This window comes from Lynx canadensis, chromosome B2 (genome assembly GCF_007474595.2).
Source record: "Lynx canadensis isolate LIC74 chromosome B2, mLynCan4.pri.v2, whole genome shotgun sequence".
In the NCBI taxonomy this organism is placed as follows: Eukaryota; Metazoa; Chordata; class Mammalia; order Carnivora; family Felidae; genus Lynx; species Lynx canadensis.
In genome coordinates, this window is record NC_044307.1 from 99,582,210 (window position 1) to 99,600,482 (window position 18,273).

Below are 18,273 nucleotides of genomic sequence, written 5' to 3' on the forward strand. Positions count from 1 at the left end.
TTCCCTATGCTGTGCTTTTGATCCCTGTGATTTATTTACTTTATAATTTTAAGCTTGTGCCCCTTAATCCCCTTTATCTCTTTTGCCCATCTTGCATTCTCGCCTCACTGGCAATGACCAGTTCTCTGCACTTATGAGTCTGTTTCTGTTTTTGTTTGTGTTGTTTTTTAGATTCCACATTTGAGTGAAATCATACAGTATTTCTCTTTATCTGTCTGACTTATATCACTTAGTGTAATGCCCTCTAAGTCCATCTTTGTTGTTGCAAATGGCAAGAGCTCATTCTTTTTTATTGTTTTCAGTGGACGCTTAGGTTGCCTCCATATTTATATATAGGCTATTGTAGATAATGCTGCAATAAACATAGGGGAGCATATATCTTTTCAAATTAGTGTTTTTGTTTTCATTGGGTAAATACCCAGAAGTGGAATTACTGGCTTGAAAGTATTTCTGTTTTTAATTTTTTTAGGGATGCAGTGATTTTTAAATTTCCAGTTACATTCATGGTTTTATAGTGCTTGCTTGAATAGCATTGCTTCCAAGTAACAGAACAGGTGCTAATATAGTTGACAGTTTTTCATTCCATATAGTAGCCAAGACTGAAATATGTTTTGCTTTTATAATTCTTACTAAGTTTCAGTTATGTTCTTAGTTACAGCTATGATTTGTCCCACTCACTTCAATATAATCTCACTGTCTTGCGAATGCCCCTGGAGATGTTAAAGTCAGAAACAACCCAGACTCGCCAGGAGAGTTTCGACATCTTTGAAGATGAAGGATTAATTACACAGGGTGGAAGTGGTAGGTGGTTTTCAGCACATCTAACGCATGTTAATACGGCATCCGTGAAATGGCATCTCATGAAATTAACTCACATTTCCCTCATATTTCTCTATCCCTTATTGTTCTTTGTCCTTACATGAGGTTGTTCCAGATACATGAACTTGACCAGTTCATTTTTGGAGAGACCGTTAATCATGATGTGATTTCATTTGTGGGCCAGCCAGAAAATTGTGTGCTGACATTTCCTAGGAAATTTCCATGTACTTTTAATGGAATACATTTTAGGTCTAGACTTGTGGTGAAGTTTGAAAGGGGAATTGGTTTTTTTGAATATTGGGGAATATACCACTGCTTTATTTTACTTCTTGGAGAGTTTTGGAAAAAACTCATCATGGGTTATCTGTTGTGTCCTTGACATTTGCTGCAGTATCTCTAATTCTCATAAAAACTCTGCTCAGTAGATATGATGCCACTTTTAAAGAAATAAATACTAAGTGGAAAACCTAGGTGTAGAGATTAAGATCACATGGCCAGTGTGCTGAGGAACCAGTACAGCATATCAAAAACTGTTCTTATTTTGATTGGTCCCAGCTTGACCCAAGAGTCAAGCAAGACAGGCCTTTTTATTTTATTTTATTTTATTTTATTTTATTTTATTTTATTTTATTATTTTTAGTTTTTTTCAATATATGAAGTTTACTGTCAAATTGGTTTCCATACAACACCCAGTGCTCATCCCAAAAGATGCCCTCCTCACTACCCATCACCCACCCTCCCCTCCCTCCCACCCCCCATCAGCCCTCAGTTTGTTCTCAGTTTTTAAGAGTCTCTTATGCTTTGGCTCTCTTCCACTCTAACCTCTTTTTTTTTTTTTTCTTTTTTTTCTTTTTTTTTTTTTCTTCTTCTCCCCCATGGGTTTCTGTTAAGTTTCTCAGGATCCACATAAGAGTGAAACCATATGGTATCAAGACAGGCCTTTTTATGTCAGAGCCACTGGAGGGTCACTGCAGGACCACATGTGACTAGTCTAGGGTCACCCTGGAAATCCTAGACCAACTGGTCACACAGCAGAATGGTACCTTTATCCCTGGATTTTTGGGTTGGTCTAGAACTCTAAAGCCAGGGGCACAGCTAAAGTGAATATTGTGAAGGAATCGTTTCAGGCTTAAAGTAGTTTAGCTGAATTGGATTTACTATGGAGACATAGTAAGTCAATGGTGTCTTGGTCACCTTGCTCTGTGCAACTTAAATAATGGTGATGAAGATGTGGGTGGAGAGGTAGAATGTAATCTAAAGTTGCAGAAAGTTTGTCCTTGCAGGACACTCAAGAAGAGGCTGTGCCCTATTAACATTTTGCCACAGGTTCTTGTTCACTCTAAGTAGACTTAGAGTGTTACTTAAACTGGATATCATCCCTGGCATTGCCCTTGACTATTATTAACCTATTAGATTGACTCTCTTATACTGAGGCCAAACTCAGTACACCCCACCTACCTCAGAACATCCAGACCACATAAATTTGCCCTGGTTCAGACTCCCAAATTGTAACCTATACTGCCAGACACAGGTGGAGGATAAGGCAATGTGTGCCTGAATATTTGTTTGCATCATTTCTTCTAAATACCATGCTTCATAATAGAAAAGCTAAAGTATTACTAAATTTGCACTGTCATCCTAAATATGAATTTGAATATTTGTTCTGGAATCCTAATTAAGGATTCCACTTAATTTTTTTATTCTCTAAAAGCCACTTAATTTTTTTATTCTCTCTAGAGCAGTTCTACTTGGCAGATATGAATAACATTGTGTATTAGGTTTTCATAGCTGCTATAACAAATTACCGCAAACTTAGTGGCTTGAAACTATACAAATGTACTATGTTACAGAAGTCAGAAGTTCCAAATAGGTATCAGTGGACTAAAATTAGGGTGTTGGCAGGGTTGCGTTCCTTTTTTGACACCCTGGAGAAAATCCATTTTCTTTCCATTTCCGTGTTCTAGAGGCTGCCCACATTCCTTGGTTTGGGGCCCCTTCTGTGTTCAAAGCCAACAATGGCCAGTGAGGTTTTTTTCCTACGTTACGTCACTCTGACATTCACATTCTTGCTTTCCTCTTTTCCTTACCATGACCCTGTGATCACATTGGGCTCGCCTAGATAATCCAAAATAATCTCCCCATCTCAGGGTCATCTAATTAACAACCTGAATGCCATCTGAATTTCAATTTCTCCTTGTCATGTAACATAACATATTCACATGTTCTGGTGATTAGGACATACACATCTTTTGGTGGGTACACTATCCTCTTACTACAGAGGGGGAAGTTGATAGGAAACAGAGAGTAAGGGTAGAAGGTATGGGGTAGGTAGAAAACAAAAACAATAATACATTTTTTAAAAAGTCTCTACTCTGTCAGGCAGTGTATTAGTTACTTTGGGTATGTTAATTTAATCTGAACCTATCTCTGAGGTGAGTAGTAGTATCATCATTTCACAGTTCAGAAATGTTTAAGCAACTCACCAGAGGTCACAGAGTCTGGTAAGTGGCAAAGACTGGACTCTAGTTCATGTGTGCACTATTCATGCTTTGCGTAAAGCATTGAAAGGGCAGAGAAGATTTAGTTTTTATGAATCAAACCAAGTGTATTTGTCGTAGTATATAAACACTCTTAACATACCATGTTTTGAGAAGGAAAATAGCCTGCTACCCAGAACTTTTTAGTCTTTTAAGCCATTCTCTTTTAACTATACTTATTTCTTATGCTGTACTTTATGTAAGTTTTATAAAACTTGTTGGTGTTTAATAAATGTATCTGGATATGCTGAAATCATGTTTGATGAAATTAATTTCTTCACAAAGACAAAACCTGATGTGATAATAGCTATATCACTTATGGAAGTATCAGTAAGGCACTGGTCTGGTTCAAAGCACTTTATGTGTATTTCCAACTTATTTCATCTTTACAACAACCACATGACACAGGTACGATTGAGGAAGCAGAGGCATTGAGATAGTAAGTAACGCTCTTTGTCACACCTGTCATCCTGCTGATGAGAGGCAGAGCCAGTATTTGGACCCCGGCTGCCTAACCCCAGAGCAATGCTTCCAGCCAGCTTAAGTGCTGTCTCTTGGCCTTAGTCATGTATTTGTACATGTGTCCTTAATTTCCCTATTGTTTTCCTTTCTCTTAGGTTAAAAGCTCTCACAAATCAGAAAAATGTGTTTATTCTTTTACTTTATACAGAATCAGCACAGTTCTGTGCTGTTCTGAGTGATGACGTGAATTATAGCCACTGAAAATGGCAGTGCTATTAACCAGGCATTTTATTTTGAAGTTAAAAACTTAAGAACTCAAAAATGAGTGGAGTGTTGACCCATTTCCTTATCTTTCTGATACCAAGTTTTATTTTTCAGGAGTATTTGGGATCTGCAGTGAGCCTTATATGAAGTATGTGTGGAACGGTGAACTTCTAGATATAATTAAGAATACTGTGCATCGTGACTGGCTGTTGTATATTATTCATGGGTTCTGTGGACAGTCAAGTATCCTTTTTCAAAAAAACTAAGATATATATTATTAAACTTATGCTGTGTCAATTTGTAGGAAACCATATATGAATTTTAAGATTATATTTACCATTCTGAGCACCCCGCAGGAAAACTTGCCCATGATACCAGGTAGTGGAAATACAGAGGAATGCAATCCATTTGAACAGGTCTATTTTGTACACAAAAGGATAAACAACAGGGAAGAAAATGCTGCGTGCCCAGTAAGGGATATAGGCAGTAAGTATCATTCTTATTTGAGAGGAGGAGCAGAATCACTGACAGGTGGGGAGGATGGGGCAGGCTTGGCCTGGGCTCTAAACAAAAGTCAGACCTTAGCAGCAAGCAGGGAGTGAGCACATAGGTGGGGGGGGGGGGGGGGAGCATCATGAGCGTAGGGGTAGAGAAGGTCATGGGAGTAGTTTCATTCTGCATGTAAAATCCCTGGGAGGTACAATGTCGTGGGTAGTGGGGAGTCAGATTGCCAGTCACCAGACTGCTTTGGTGGTCAGACTAAGTAAGCATTTGGGGTTTGGTGCCTGAATTTTGGAAAGTTTTTTCAAGAGGGTAATGTAGATGGGAGTACTTAGGAGGGTTGAGTTGACATCTGTTTTCAAGCTGGATTAAGAAAAATGAGACTAGAACAGGGACAGGAGTTAGGAAGAGATTGCAGTGGTTCAGGCATAATGTCCTAAAAGCCTGGATTGGGAAAGGACGTAACAGATTAAGTAGAAGTAGGTTGAACCTTGGGTTAAGCTGATTTCAAGTTAAATGTTACAAATATTTTTTTTTCCTTTTACTTAATTTCTAGCTGTGGTTGAAACCTTTCAAGAAAGTGCTATCATGCTACGAGGTTTAGAAAGGCAGTGTATACTTTCTAGGAGTGGAATTTAGGTTTTTCCTGTCCCTTTTCGATATCATGTAGGGCATTTGTACACTTAGCTTATTTTCCGGTTGACATTCTTGTGCCTTGGTTTTTTTTTAAGACCTAGAGTGAAAACTTTAAAGGACTTTTTTGTTTTGAGACCATTAAGTGGGTAAATGTAATTAATTAATATTCCTTCTTGCACCAGAGCATTCGGGAGGAGTGGGATCCAGGGGTATATCTAGAGAGGTTAGCCTTAAAGGCAGCCGGCGGTGCCTTCTTGATGGCAAATGAGGGAAGAAGGGAGGCTAGCTGAGGACATAGAGGAGGTTTGAAATGGGAATGAATGAGATTTATGTGCCACACTTGAGATCATTACTTTATAGTAATTTTCAAGCAGTGAGTAGTATTATCTGCTTGGTGTATTCAGTGAATGATGAGATTTGGCTCCGAATTACTTTCTCTGTTTCCAAAAGTGAAATCTACCTGGAAAGAACACAAGGTTTTCACCACCAAGAGCGCACAAAGGAATGTGCCACAGTTTCTAAAGGCATTTTCTAAAAGGTAGTTCCAAACTTTTGTATTGCCAAGAGCTAACTCAGGGCCAGGCATATATTAAGCACAGTAAAAATGTTTATTTTTTTAGAATAAGGAATAGCACCATGGATTATAATTTTAAAGCCCATTAGTTTAGATGATGAATCTAGTTTCCTAGTTATCAAGCATGTAATGAATTTTGGAAGTCTTTATGATAATAAAAGGAATTGCTATCTATTCAGCATTTGCCATAGGACAGGCACTGGTTTACACACATTACCTAGCCTAGTCCTCCCAACCATCTAATAAAGTTAGTTACTTTGTTAGTACTTACACCACTTTACAGAAGATGGAACTGAGGCTCAGAAAGTTAAATAAGGTGACATAAGCTGTATAGAGGTTAAACAGTTCACAGTGTTTTTGCAGTTAGGTGACAAATTTGGGTAGCATTTATAGCATTAAGCATTTACTGTATTAAACTCATCCATCCCCTAAGTATCATATATTGCTTCATAGTTTAAACCCCCTGTTAAGTGAGATATGCTCTCTTTGAGAAGTATATGATCTCTGAAGACTAAGGAAGGATTAGTTGTACCTGTTGACATCCTTTAGCTGGCTGTAAGGTGAGACCAGGTCTTCCCTTGGCCACTAACCCTATACCTGATTACCGTTTCCTCTAGAATTCATGGAAACCACTCCTTAGGTAGGCCTGTTTTTGCTTTAATACCTGCATAACTTGGAGGAACCGTTAGACCCAATGCTATTCCATTCTTGGGTGGAGCTTTTTGGTTTTGTTTAACCTTCTGGACAAGATATGTTTAAATGCATATTGAAGGTATAATGATTCTCTTGGTTTGGTGTGACCGTTCGGTGTGAATGCTCTGACAGCTTTAACTCGATTTCTAAGAGCTGTTGATCTATGGACGACCAGTCTATGTCACTCTAATAGCTAGAAGATCCAGTAAGTTTGCCGGGACCCGCTTTCTCAAGAGAGGCGCAAACTGTGAGGTAAGATGGAGAAGCAACAGTGCTGCTGACATTTTCACCTTTCACATCTGCTTTGCTTTCAGAGGAAGCAAAGTGGAATTCTAGAAGATGGCATTTGTTAGTTTGGGACATGATCAAGAGAATAATTAATTCCCCAGAGTGTCTGAAACTTGGGAAATATGACTAATATATACAGATGTTCTGGAAAATCAGCTATCTTAAAGCAAGTTATGCAATGCCTTGGGGAGTTGTGACAAGTCTAACGTTGTGGACAATGAGCCATTTCAGTAATATATGACAAAATGTAGTGCATATTTAGTGTAAAGACTAAAATAGCAAAGCTCCTCCATCTGAGGAATAAGTGGAGGGGAGCACTTGCTGGAAATGCATCTTTTTTAAAAATATTTTTTAATGTTTATTCATTTTTGAGAGAAAGACACACAGAGCGTGAGTGGGGGAGGAGCAGAGACAGAGGGAGACACATAATCCGAGGCAGGCTCCAAGCTCTGAGCTGTCAGCACAGAGCCAGATGTGGGGCCCGAGCCCACGAATTGGGAGATCATGACCTGAGCTGAAGTCCGCACTTAACTAACTGAGCCACCCAGGTGCCCCGGAAATGCCTCCCTGATGAGAAGACAAAGTAGAGCAAGGCATGGAAACCCTTAATTCCACTCCCTCTGCTTTAGGTTGGCTAAAGGGAGGCTCCTTATTCAGCTCACCCCTGGAAAATAACCACAACAGAAATTCCGTCCTGCCATCAGTCAAGTAATCCCCTCTGAGTGTTTCATCTCCATTTGCAGTAGACAGCTCGAGTCTTATGCAGATGTGTGTTTGAGTAGACAGATTGAGTGAGACACTGGCTTTAATCCGGGGCAAAAATAGCAACATTGTTCTTAAAATTATATCAACACAATGAAAATATTTATAACTGGTGCTCTAAGAAAAATTGGAATTTTGCTATGTTACTTACTTTTGAATATTTTAAGGATAATCAAACAGACATGAAAATTATTCTTCGTCATATCCTTATATACTTTTACAAGTAAAGCGAACTCAAGAACTTTTTTTTTTTTTTTTTTTTGCTTCTTTCCATCAGGCATTATTTGAATCTCACTGTTTTGTCCCTTCCATTCCTCCCCGGTCTTCAGAACTAAAGTTTTATATTCTGCTGGTCTTGCTGACCTCCAGTATAATTTCATGTAATTGTTTTCCTTTTCTGTCCCTCTCTGCCATTTATATCACTCAGGCTGTTCTCTGTCTGCTACTTGTATTATTAGCTATTTAATTTGATTTTTTCCTAGTCTATTCTCGGCTATTTTTAATTGCCTTTTTTGTTGTTGCATTTTAATGGCTTTCCTTTTCTAATGTGCACATTGAATATTGATCAACATTTACCTCTTTAAAATGTTCTAAAATGGGAATTATAATTTCATTATATACTTGGAAATTTGTTCCATTAAAAAATTCTGAGAACATAAAATATCTTTAAATGCCACCTTTCTTTCCAGGGCGATGTTGCAAATGAAGTGGAGACTGAACAAATACTCTGCGATGCTTCTGTGATGTCTTTTACTGCAGGAAGTTATTCTTCTTATGTACAAGTTAGAGGATCAGTGCCTTTATACTGGTCTCAGGACATTTCAACTATGATGCCTAAACCACCTATTACATGTACGTGGAACAATCTTTTTAATAGTAACCCTTTTTTTAACCCACAGTTAGAGATGATGAACAGAAATCTCATAAATTCTTAGATTTTAACCAAGTTTTGCTACTGGAAGGTAGATAATTTAGAAGAAGGACATCTGTTATTTTTATTCAATAACTTTATAAGTTTTCATTAATTTTGGCTGCTAGTAAATTGTATTTTACTTCAGAAATGTAAGAATCAGTCAGATTCAATAAATACGTGTAGAAGGAGGGTCTGATAAGCTCAAGAGGAATTTGGGAAGTGAAACTACTAGATTAATTGAATTAATTAATTGAAACTACTAGTTTTATTGCATTTTTTAAACATTAAAAAACAAAACCAAGCCCTATGTGTCTTTATTCTTGCTTTATAATTTTTATTTTGGTATTTATTTATTCATCCTTTTTATCCCCCTCAGTGGATCAGGCAGATCCATTTGCACATGTGGCTGCCCTTCACTTTGACCAGATGCTTCAAAGGTTTGGCTCCCCCATCATCATCTTGAATTTAGTGAAGGTATGGCGTGCTCATCTGTTTGCTTAGGAAATTCAGTCACACCAGAAAAATCTTTCCTTGGCACAAAGGGGTTTAACAAGCTTGCTTTATAGACTTTCTGTGTTGTGACAGAGCACTGTGTCTGATTGTCGAAGGCATTGTCCTTTGGCCTTAGATTCTGTGTGGCCTCTTCCCTGGGTAACCGGGAGAATCAGCAGTATGTCTTCAAGGGAAGAGGGTGGTGCTGTCTGTCCATCTTCTGAGTTTCCAGGACAGATTGGAGAAGGAAGCATGGAGATCACACAGTCCCAGCCTAGTCTTGATACACCCCATTCCCTAGACAATCCAGAGATCTCTTAGGAAAGCTAATATGTAGTAGTAAGGTCTAAAGGCTAGATTCAGAAATTGGGGTACTACTGTGGTTCAAGAACCAGGTGGACAAAGTGGTGGCATGGCCTTACAGTTCTGTGCTTCCTTGTGAGAGGCGTCTGGGCAACATACCTCGTGTATATAAGTAGGCACTCAGGTCATTAGCCTAGGATGGAGAGCAGGGAGAGCAGGTAATAAATTGTATCTATATCTGTTGCATTGAAAGAATCTCAGTCCACAGCCACGAAGACACCGAAAGCATGAAGAGCAAGGGTTTTGTTATGGTCACAGCAGTGGCCAACAACTTAGTAGTGTCTGAGGTTATTCTGAGAGGTTGATTAAGAAATGTTAATTTAGGGGCGCCTGGGTGGCGCAGTCGGTTGAGCGTCCGACTTCAGCCAGGTCACGATCTTGCGGTCCGTGAGTTCGAGCCCCGCGTCGGGCTCTGGGCTGATGGCTCAGAGCCTGGAGCCTGTTTCCGATTCTGTGTCTCCCTCTCTCTCTGCCCCTCCCCCATTCATGCTCTGTCTCTCTCTGTCCCAAAAATAAATAAACGTTGAAAAAAAAAATTAAAAAAAAAAAAAAAAAAAGAAATGTTAATTTAATCGACACCAAGGAATCCTGTGTCCATTTAGTTCATTATTTAACAAGTATTCTTGAAGGTTTCCTTTGTGCCAAGGCAGTCACAGAAACAATTCCTGCCTTCACAGAGCTAATAGTCTAATGGAGGAGATGGTGAAGTAATGCAGAGGTACCGAGACAGGCTAAACGGTGCTATGAGAGCTTATAATGGGAGAGAAGTTTCCCCCAAGGAGATGATAAGTCAGCACAGACTGAAGGAAGAGGCATTAACTAGGCCAAGAAGAGAGGGAGTAATATTCAATTCAGAACAGCAGGTACCACGGCCCCGGGTCGGATATGGTACCTTTGAGGAAGGGAAGGCCTTATGGCAGGGGCCTTGCTGATGAGGACCAAAGAGCCTGTTGTGAGACGAGGCTGAAGAGATAGTTCTGGCCAGACCATGCAGAGCATTGTAGGGTGTGTTGATGAGTGTGGTCTTTATCCTGGGAGTGTAATGGAAAACCATTGAAGGTTTTGCATGATTGCGAGGATTGTGGTCTGGTTTGTATTTTGAAAAGGTCATCCTGACCTCAACAAAGAGAACATGTAGATTGGCACAAGGTTAAAGAATATGTTGGAAGGCCACATAGGAGGTTATTCTAGTTATCCAGAAAAGGGGTGACCCTGGTTTAAACCAGGGGGGTATGGTAGAGCTGAGGAGAAGTGTATGGAAGCAGTAGACTCGGTGATGGGCTAGATTTGAGATGAGGGAGAGGCAGATGTCAGGTTTGATCCCTGGGCTTCTGGTTACTCAGGTGGATGGATGGTGATGCCATTCACCAAAATAGGGAACGCTGGCTCTTCTTCATGGTTTACAAAGTCCGTACAATATGGTTAGAAGCTATGGCTAAACGGACGTTCAGTCTATGATGTTTGAAGTAATTCTGTATTAAATACGCAGACTCAAAAAATAACATCCGACACATGTGATTGTAAAGTGTGCTTGCCCAGGTTTCTCAGATGTACATTTATTAACAAAATATATTTGTTAATATTTAAAGGTTAATCAGGGGACTTAAAAAATTGTACTCGTTTATCATAAAAATCCTGGCAGTAATTAGAGATAAGTAGAAAATAGTTTGGAGATTAAGTCGCTATTTTGTGAAATAGAAAAAAGTTTTTTGTTGTTTTTGCTGTTAGTTGTTTTATTCATATGTTAAAAGAAGATGTTTATTCAGTTCATTTGGAAAAAGTACTAATTTGTGATTAGAGTCAAAGAATGCATTTGTGTGTATTGAATGATACTGAAGGATATTCACTTTTTTTTAAAGTTTATTTATTTATTTAGAGAGAGAAAAAGAGCGTGTGCACAGGGGAGGGGCAGAGAGAGAGAGAGGGGGAGAGAGAATCCCAAGCAGGCTCTGCACTGTGAGCACAGAGCCCGATGTGGGGTTCGATCCCACGAACCCATGAGATCATGACCTGAGCTGAAATCAAGAGTCAGCCACCCAGGCACCCCAGGATGTTCATTCTTTATTCTGCCTCTGTATGAAGTCACTAAAATGAAATGCTTTTCTTGATTTCTTTTCTTTTTTACCCTGTGTTGTAATCCCACCCCTACCCCACCTTCCCTAGTTGTGCAAGTTTGAGGTGCTGGTTGACATTTTGTAGCAATCCATGCACGGTGGTCAGTACCACTACTGGGGAATTAATAGGAAGTCAACCTGGAATCAAGCACTGAATGTGTTTAGTCTGGGGGCCGTGGGTGACAGGCAGTGGGGGAGTCTCTGACTTCTTGAAGTGATACTTAAAATCACTTGCATTTGTGACGTTTTCATCTGGTTGTAATAGGACTCTGCGACCCAAAGGAGGTTGACTAAACCCACTACCACTAATCCACGATGGACAGACAAGGCAGAAAGCAGATTCTTTTTACATGGAGATGACCTAAGGTTGATTAAATAACCTTTTCTCTCCCTCTCATAAAATGTCAGATTTGATCAAAAAATTTCAAAAAGGTTTTGTTTCCCTAGTTGATTCAAAGTGCTTTGGAGAAAAATTCCAGATACATAATTTAATTTTCTCGGATGTAAACAGCTAAATACATGTTCATCCTAAACTGATTTAACACTGTTCTTAATCAACTCTTTTCTAATTCCTCCATTTGACTTATTCAGCTGTGCAGAAGAGATACCCTTTTTGTTTCCACAGTGGCTATCTAATTACATTCATGACAATTAATAACTAATACCATGACTGAAAACAGCAGAGACCCATTTGATGCCAGCAATAGTGCCTCAACACCGTATTGGTGTCACTGTCACTGAATTGTTTTTCTTTGTTTCTAAGTGAAGTCCTGATCAGGATAACAATAAAAATGGCTGATTGTTATTAATAGTTCTCACAGACAGTTACTCTGATAAGAGATTATTGTGTTTTATCTCTTTTAAACCTCACATTATCGCTGTAAGGGAGATACTATTGTTACCCCATTTTATAGATGAAGAAATAGAGGCCCTGGAAAGGTGAGAACCTTGCCCAAGGCTATGTGGCTAGCAGGCAGCTGAGCCAGCATTCCAGCCACAGAGCTGTACTGGAACACACTAGCCTCTCTCCTTTTTTTAAAAAAAAATTTTTAATGTTTATTTTTTAAGAGAGAGAGAGACAGAGATAGAGAGCAAGTGGGAGAGGGGCAGAGAGAGAGAGAGAGGGAGACACAGCATCTGAAGCAGGCTCCAGGCTCTGAGCTGTCAGCACAGAGCCTGACGTGGGGCTCGAACCCATGAACCGCGAGATCACGACCTGAGCTGAAGTCGGATGCTTAACCGATTGAGTCCCCCAGGCGCCCCTGCATTAATGTCTCTTAAATGAGAGGCATGTAATATGTAAGGAGGTACAGCAGGCAGGGAGGCAGAAGGTAAGATTTGGTCCATGAACACCTCTCAACTTCAGTTCAACCACAGTGTTGAAAGGGGAGAAAGTGCCTCGCTTGGCTACCTCACAGGGTGTTTAAGAGTCAAATTTAGAAACACATGTAGGCTGCAAAACACTCTCAGCCAGTTTAGAGATTATCCATCCAGACCTAGTGGATTTCTGTCTTGTCCTTAGCGGGCTGGAGTTCAGGGTTTCGTTCTTCTGGTCCTTGGGGAGTTCTTTTCTGACAGAGTGGGGTGTGGAGGGTGGAGACGAGGCCTGGGAGGGTGAACCGAGCTTCTTGAAGCTGCAGGAGGTTATTAAAAAGAAATCTCATCTCCTTGAATTTTTGAAGCTAATTATCTGTTGACTTCAATGATGTATTTATTTCTTTGAATTTATATTATTTTTATTTTAGGCTTTTTTTTCCCCAGTATATTTAAGACTTAGGCTTCTTGCCTTAGCTGAAAAGTAAAAATGTTGAAAGTCTCTTCCTCTGACTTAAGGTAACTAGAACCCTGAAAATGTTTCATTTTTGATAAAGGAACGAGAGAAAAGAAAGCATGAGAGAATTCTGAGTGAAGAGCTTGTAGCTGCTGTGACGTACCTCAACCAGTTTTTGCCTCCTGAGCACACCATTATTTATATTCCTTGGGATATGGCCAAGTACACCAAGAGGTGAGTAGATGTCCATATGTTTGGTTCTGATATTTTCCTTTTCTTGTGACATAAAGTAGCCAGAAGCTGCTCTCCATGGTAAAGTAAACGTTCTCTTTTAATTTCCTTCACGAACCCACTGAGGGGCTGTTTTGGTGCTGATGTATAATTTGAGTGCTTAAATTAATTGACCAAACTCTTTTCTTTGCCCACCACCGATACCACCTGCACGTTCTCTTTTTTTTTTTTTTTTTTAATTTTTTTTTCAACGTTTTTTTTTTTTTTTTTAATTTTTTTAACGTTTATTTATTTTTGAGACAGAGAGAGACAGAGCATGAACGGGGGAGGGGCAGAGAGAGAGGGAGACACAGAATCGGAAACAGGCTCCAGGCTCCGAGCCATCAGCCCAGAGCCTGACGCGGGGCCCGAACCCACGGACCGCGAGATCGTGACCTGAGCCGAAGTCGGACGCTTAACCGACTGAGCCACCCAGGCGCCCCTAACGTTTATTTATTTTTGGGACAGAGAGAGACAGAGCACGAACGGGGGAGGGGCAGAGAGAGAGGGAGACACAGAATCGGAAACAGGCTCCAGGCTCTGAGCCATCAGCCCAGAGCCCGACGCGGGGCTCGAACTCCCGGACCGCGAGATCGTGACCTGGCTGAAGTCGGACGCTTAACCGACTGCGCCACCCAGGCGCCCCGCACATTCTCTTTTAAGTAACTAGTCACTTCAGGACATCTCTGCTCCACGCTTTCCCTTACAGCCATTAGTTTCACTGTGCCCTGTTTCATCTTGTCCCCATTTGGTCACCTTCTCAGATACCACTTTTGGCAGATCTGGCTTGTGGATGAACCTGTAGTGACTCCTGACTGTTCATAGGCAATTCAAACTCTTAGTGTAGTGTTAAAGCCCCACTCCAGAATGTAGTAACTTTTTCTTTATACCCGGGCTGTTCTCTTCCTAGAAGATGAAACTGCATGCCCAGCCTCCAGGGTGGCAGCCAGGGTCCCATTCCTGAGCCTTTTCTTCTGTGGTTTGACCCCCACCTCCCTGGGGTGCATTCCTACCTCTCCTTTACCTGTCAAGGACCTGACTCAAAACTCTGGTCATCCAAGGAACTTTCTTTCCTTAACCTTACATTGTCCTTTTACTCATTTACTAGGCGTTCATATTAACACTAAGTTCATTCTGAGGTGTTGTTCATTTTTTTAATGTTACCGTATTGTTTTGTACTTTAACTCATTGTACTTTTTTCTAACTCATTTCGTGTGGTTAGATACCCAAGCACACACACACACACACATACGCACACATTTTCCTAGAGTCTAAAACTGATTACAGGTTGGCACCATTCATGTTTATTTTCCAGTGTTTTCTTCCCCTGCCACCCGCACTGTGCATTGTATTCTGCTCACATTTTATGAATGCGTATTGACTTGACTGATTTGACTCTTAAGTAGTGAAAGGCTTTGGGAGAAGCTCTCCTGGGGATGTAATGTGCCAAGATTAAGGCTTGCCAAGAGTTCATACAGGCCCTTCATGTCTCTTGCACCAAATCTTGCTAGTTATTGAACACACATTATATTGCAGAAATTAATTGTTAACAATGTTCCTGTTGAATACAAACCAGACATTTTAAAACTTAAATCCCAGGATCCACATAAGAGTGAAAACATATGGTATCTGCCTTTCTCTTTATGACTTATTTCACTTAGCATAACACTCTCCAGATCCATCCACATTGCTACAAAAGGCCATGTTTCATTCTTTCTCATTGCCAAGTAGTATTCCATTGTGTATATAAACCACAATTTCTTTTTAAAAAAAATTTTTTTTAACGTTTTATTTATTTTTGAGACAGGGAGAGACAGAGCATGAACAGGGGAGGGTCAGAGAGAGGGCGACACAGAATCTGAAACAGGCTCCAGGCTCTGAGCTGTCAGCACAGAGCCCAGTGCGGGGCTCGAACTCACGGACCATGAGATCGTGACCTGAGCCGAAGTCGGCCGCTTAACCGACTGAGCCACCCAGGTGCCCCAACCACAATTTCTTTATCCATTCATCAGTTGACAGAAGACCATGGGAGAGGGGAAGAAAAAAAAAAAGTTAGAGAGGGAGGGAGCCAAACCATAAGAGACTCTTAAAAACTGAGAACAAACTGAGGGTTGATGGGGGGTGGGAGGGAGGGGAGGGTGGGTGATGGGTATTGAGGAGGGCACCTTTTGGGATGAGCACTGGGTGTTGTATGGAAACCAATTTGACAATAAATTTCATATTAAAAAAAAAACACTTTAAATCCCTGTCATTACTGTAGACTTTATTTGCTTCTGATGTAAAGATAAGTATACATTAGACTTGTCTCTTCTCACTTTTCTCATTCTTCCTCCTCTCCTCAGCAAGCTGTGTAATGTTCTTGATCGACTGAATGTGATTGCAGAAAGTGTGGTGAAGAAAACTGGATTCTTTGTAAACCGCCCTGATTCTTACTGTAGCATTTTGCGGCCAGATGAAAAGTATGTATGGTGTAAAAACTTAAATCAAGAATTTTGCTCTTGTGGATAAAATTATTGTAAATATGAGCAGTTTGTATTACTTGAAAGATGGATGAATTTATTTCTTTGGGGAGACAAGACAAGCTGCTCATGTGATTGTGGAATGAACTTTCACTATCGGCAGGGGATTTCCTCTGGCGGTTGTATAGACTTCTGATGGAAGCCACAGAATATCTCTTATTCATGGAATAAACATTACATCAGATGTTTCTGCCAAGTAAAATTTTCTGCAATGAATTCTATTTTTCAGCATTAAGGGCAGGAATTTTTTTCCATAGACTAAATACATTTATGAAATGTAAATTTTTTCCTATGACATTTTTATGAAAATCATGTTTATCACTGTATTATAGTTATTGTTCACAAACCTTTCTTCATTACTACTTTGTGAGCTTCTTCAGATCAAGGATCCTGTTTTATGTGTCTTTTAATGAACTAATGTTATACCTTCCCAGCATTTTATTTTCAGCTAACAAAGTTAATTATAATGGTAAAAACCAAAAAACCGCACAGAGCAAAAACCAACTGTCATGTGTATGTCTTTAGAAATCATCCTTTTCTGGGGCGCCTGGGTGGCTCAGTCAGTTAAGTGTCCAACTTTGGCTTAGGTCATGATCTCACAGTTGTGAGTGAGTTCGAACCCCGTGTTGGGCTCTGTGCTGACAGCTCAGATCCTGCAGCCTACTTCCAATTCTGTGTGTGTGTCTCTCTCTCTCTGTCCCTCCCCAGTCACACTCTGTCTCTCTGTCTTTATCTCTCTCTCCCTCAAAAATAAATAGACAAATAATAAAAGAAAGCATCCTTTTGTTACAGTTTGAATTTTGGGATATCTGTGATGGTGGTCCTCAAGACCATCCCCAGGATTCTTGATTCATGAGGAAATGTCAAACATTCAGTATATTGTTGTACTCATGGCTGTGATTTATTAATGTCAAAGGATACAAAGAAAATTCGCAAAGGGAAAAGGCATATGTGGCAAAGTCCGGAGGAAATAGGTGAAACTTTCAAAGTTCTCTCTTAATGGAGTCACACAGAACATGCTTAACTCCCCCTGCAACCTGTTGTCACAGCATGTATGAAATGTTGCCAATCAGAGAAGATTATTAAATACTCAGCGTCAGGGTGTTTTATTGGAGGCTGGTCCCCTAGACAGCTCTGCTTGACACATACCAAAATTCCTGACTCCCGTAAGGAAAGAGGTTGTTCAGCAAAACCATATTGTCTCTACAGACAGTTTAGGTACAGTGAGGCACTCTTGTCTGTCGGGGAATGGGAACACAAGTTCCCAGATGCCAGCCAAGGACCAACTGTGTTAGCAGGCCTTTCTGAGGAAAGCAGTCAGACCTGTTAACTCTTTTCTGTACTGCACCTTCTTTTAAATAATTAAAATATCTTGGGGGTCCCCGGGTGGCTCAGTTGGTGAAATGTCCGACTCTTGGTTTTGACTCAGGTTACAATCTCATGGTTTCATGAGTTTTAGCCCCACGTCCGGGCTCAACAGTATAGAGCCTGCTTGGGATTCTCTCTCTCTCTGCCCCTCCCCCGGTCACACTGTCTCTGTCTCTCTCAAACTTAAAATTTTTTTTTAAATAATTAAAATACCTTAAGAAATTAAAATGTTTTAAATATTAAAATATTTTAAATAATTAAAATAAAATAGCAATTTCATTATATAGTACTTAGAACATACCCCCAGGCATTCATTAGCACATGGAGAAAATAAGAAGGAGGGAAAATAATAAGGAAGTCTGCAAAAACAACCAAAGGTATGCAACAAAACTCCATGAAATAAAGCTAGAGGAGGTAGAGAATCTTAACACTGAGGGAAGGAGGATAAGGCTTGGAAGATTTTATTAGAAAGATCCCCTGCAATTACTATTCATGTCTGTAGAGACCAAAGAGGAAATAGGCTTAAATTAATAATGCAACAGGGATTTTGGTTGAACATGGGTGATAAATGCCTGAGTTGTGCGACACTGGGGCAAGTTAGGTTGCTTCTTTCCTGGGTTTCCCTGTGTTCTCCGTGAGGAGGGAGAGCGTGGATAGCATTCCATCTTGGTTATTTGCATATTCACTTACCAGAAAGAATGAAAGTAAGCAGAATCAGCTGGTCATTCTGGTGCATTCAGCCCTATTACTTTGATTCTTTATAAAGAGCTAGTACCAAAAATGAATATAGATTATGCTATTAAAATTTTTTTAAAGCATCTATTTTTAAACACAGGTGGAATGAACTAGGAGGATGTGTGATTCCCACTGGTCGCCTGCAGGTATAGATATTATATTAATAGTGAATAGAATCTGTATTCGCAGTTC

The 18,273-nt window shown here is 40.0% G+C and overlaps 1 protein-coding gene across 7 annotated transcripts in view; it reads left to right on the top strand.

Moving 5' to 3' along the window:
* Positions 1–18,273, top strand: part of FIG4 (FIG4 phosphoinositide 5-phosphatase) — a 131,859-nt gene that overhangs the window by 36,908 nt on the left and 76,678 nt on the right. For 6 of the 7 annotated variants that reach the window (XM_030316134.2, XM_030316135.1, XM_030316137.1 and 3 more), the window contains 8 exons: positions 653–801; positions 4,197–4,325; positions 6,638–6,738; positions 8,226–8,388; positions 8,826–8,923; positions 13,290–13,423; positions 15,802–15,918; positions 18,182–18,227. In XM_030316134.2, the coding sequence (XP_030171994.1) occupies positions 653–801; positions 4,197–4,325; positions 6,638–6,738; positions 8,226–8,388; positions 8,826–8,923; positions 13,290–13,423; positions 15,802–15,918; positions 18,182–18,227 (937 nt within the window). The remainder of the gene's footprint in view (positions 1–652; positions 802–4,196; positions 4,326–6,637; positions 6,739–8,225; positions 8,389–8,825; positions 8,924–13,289; positions 13,424–15,801; positions 15,919–18,181; positions 18,228–18,273) is intronic. The other variant, XM_030316139.1, reaches the window with a different exon arrangement.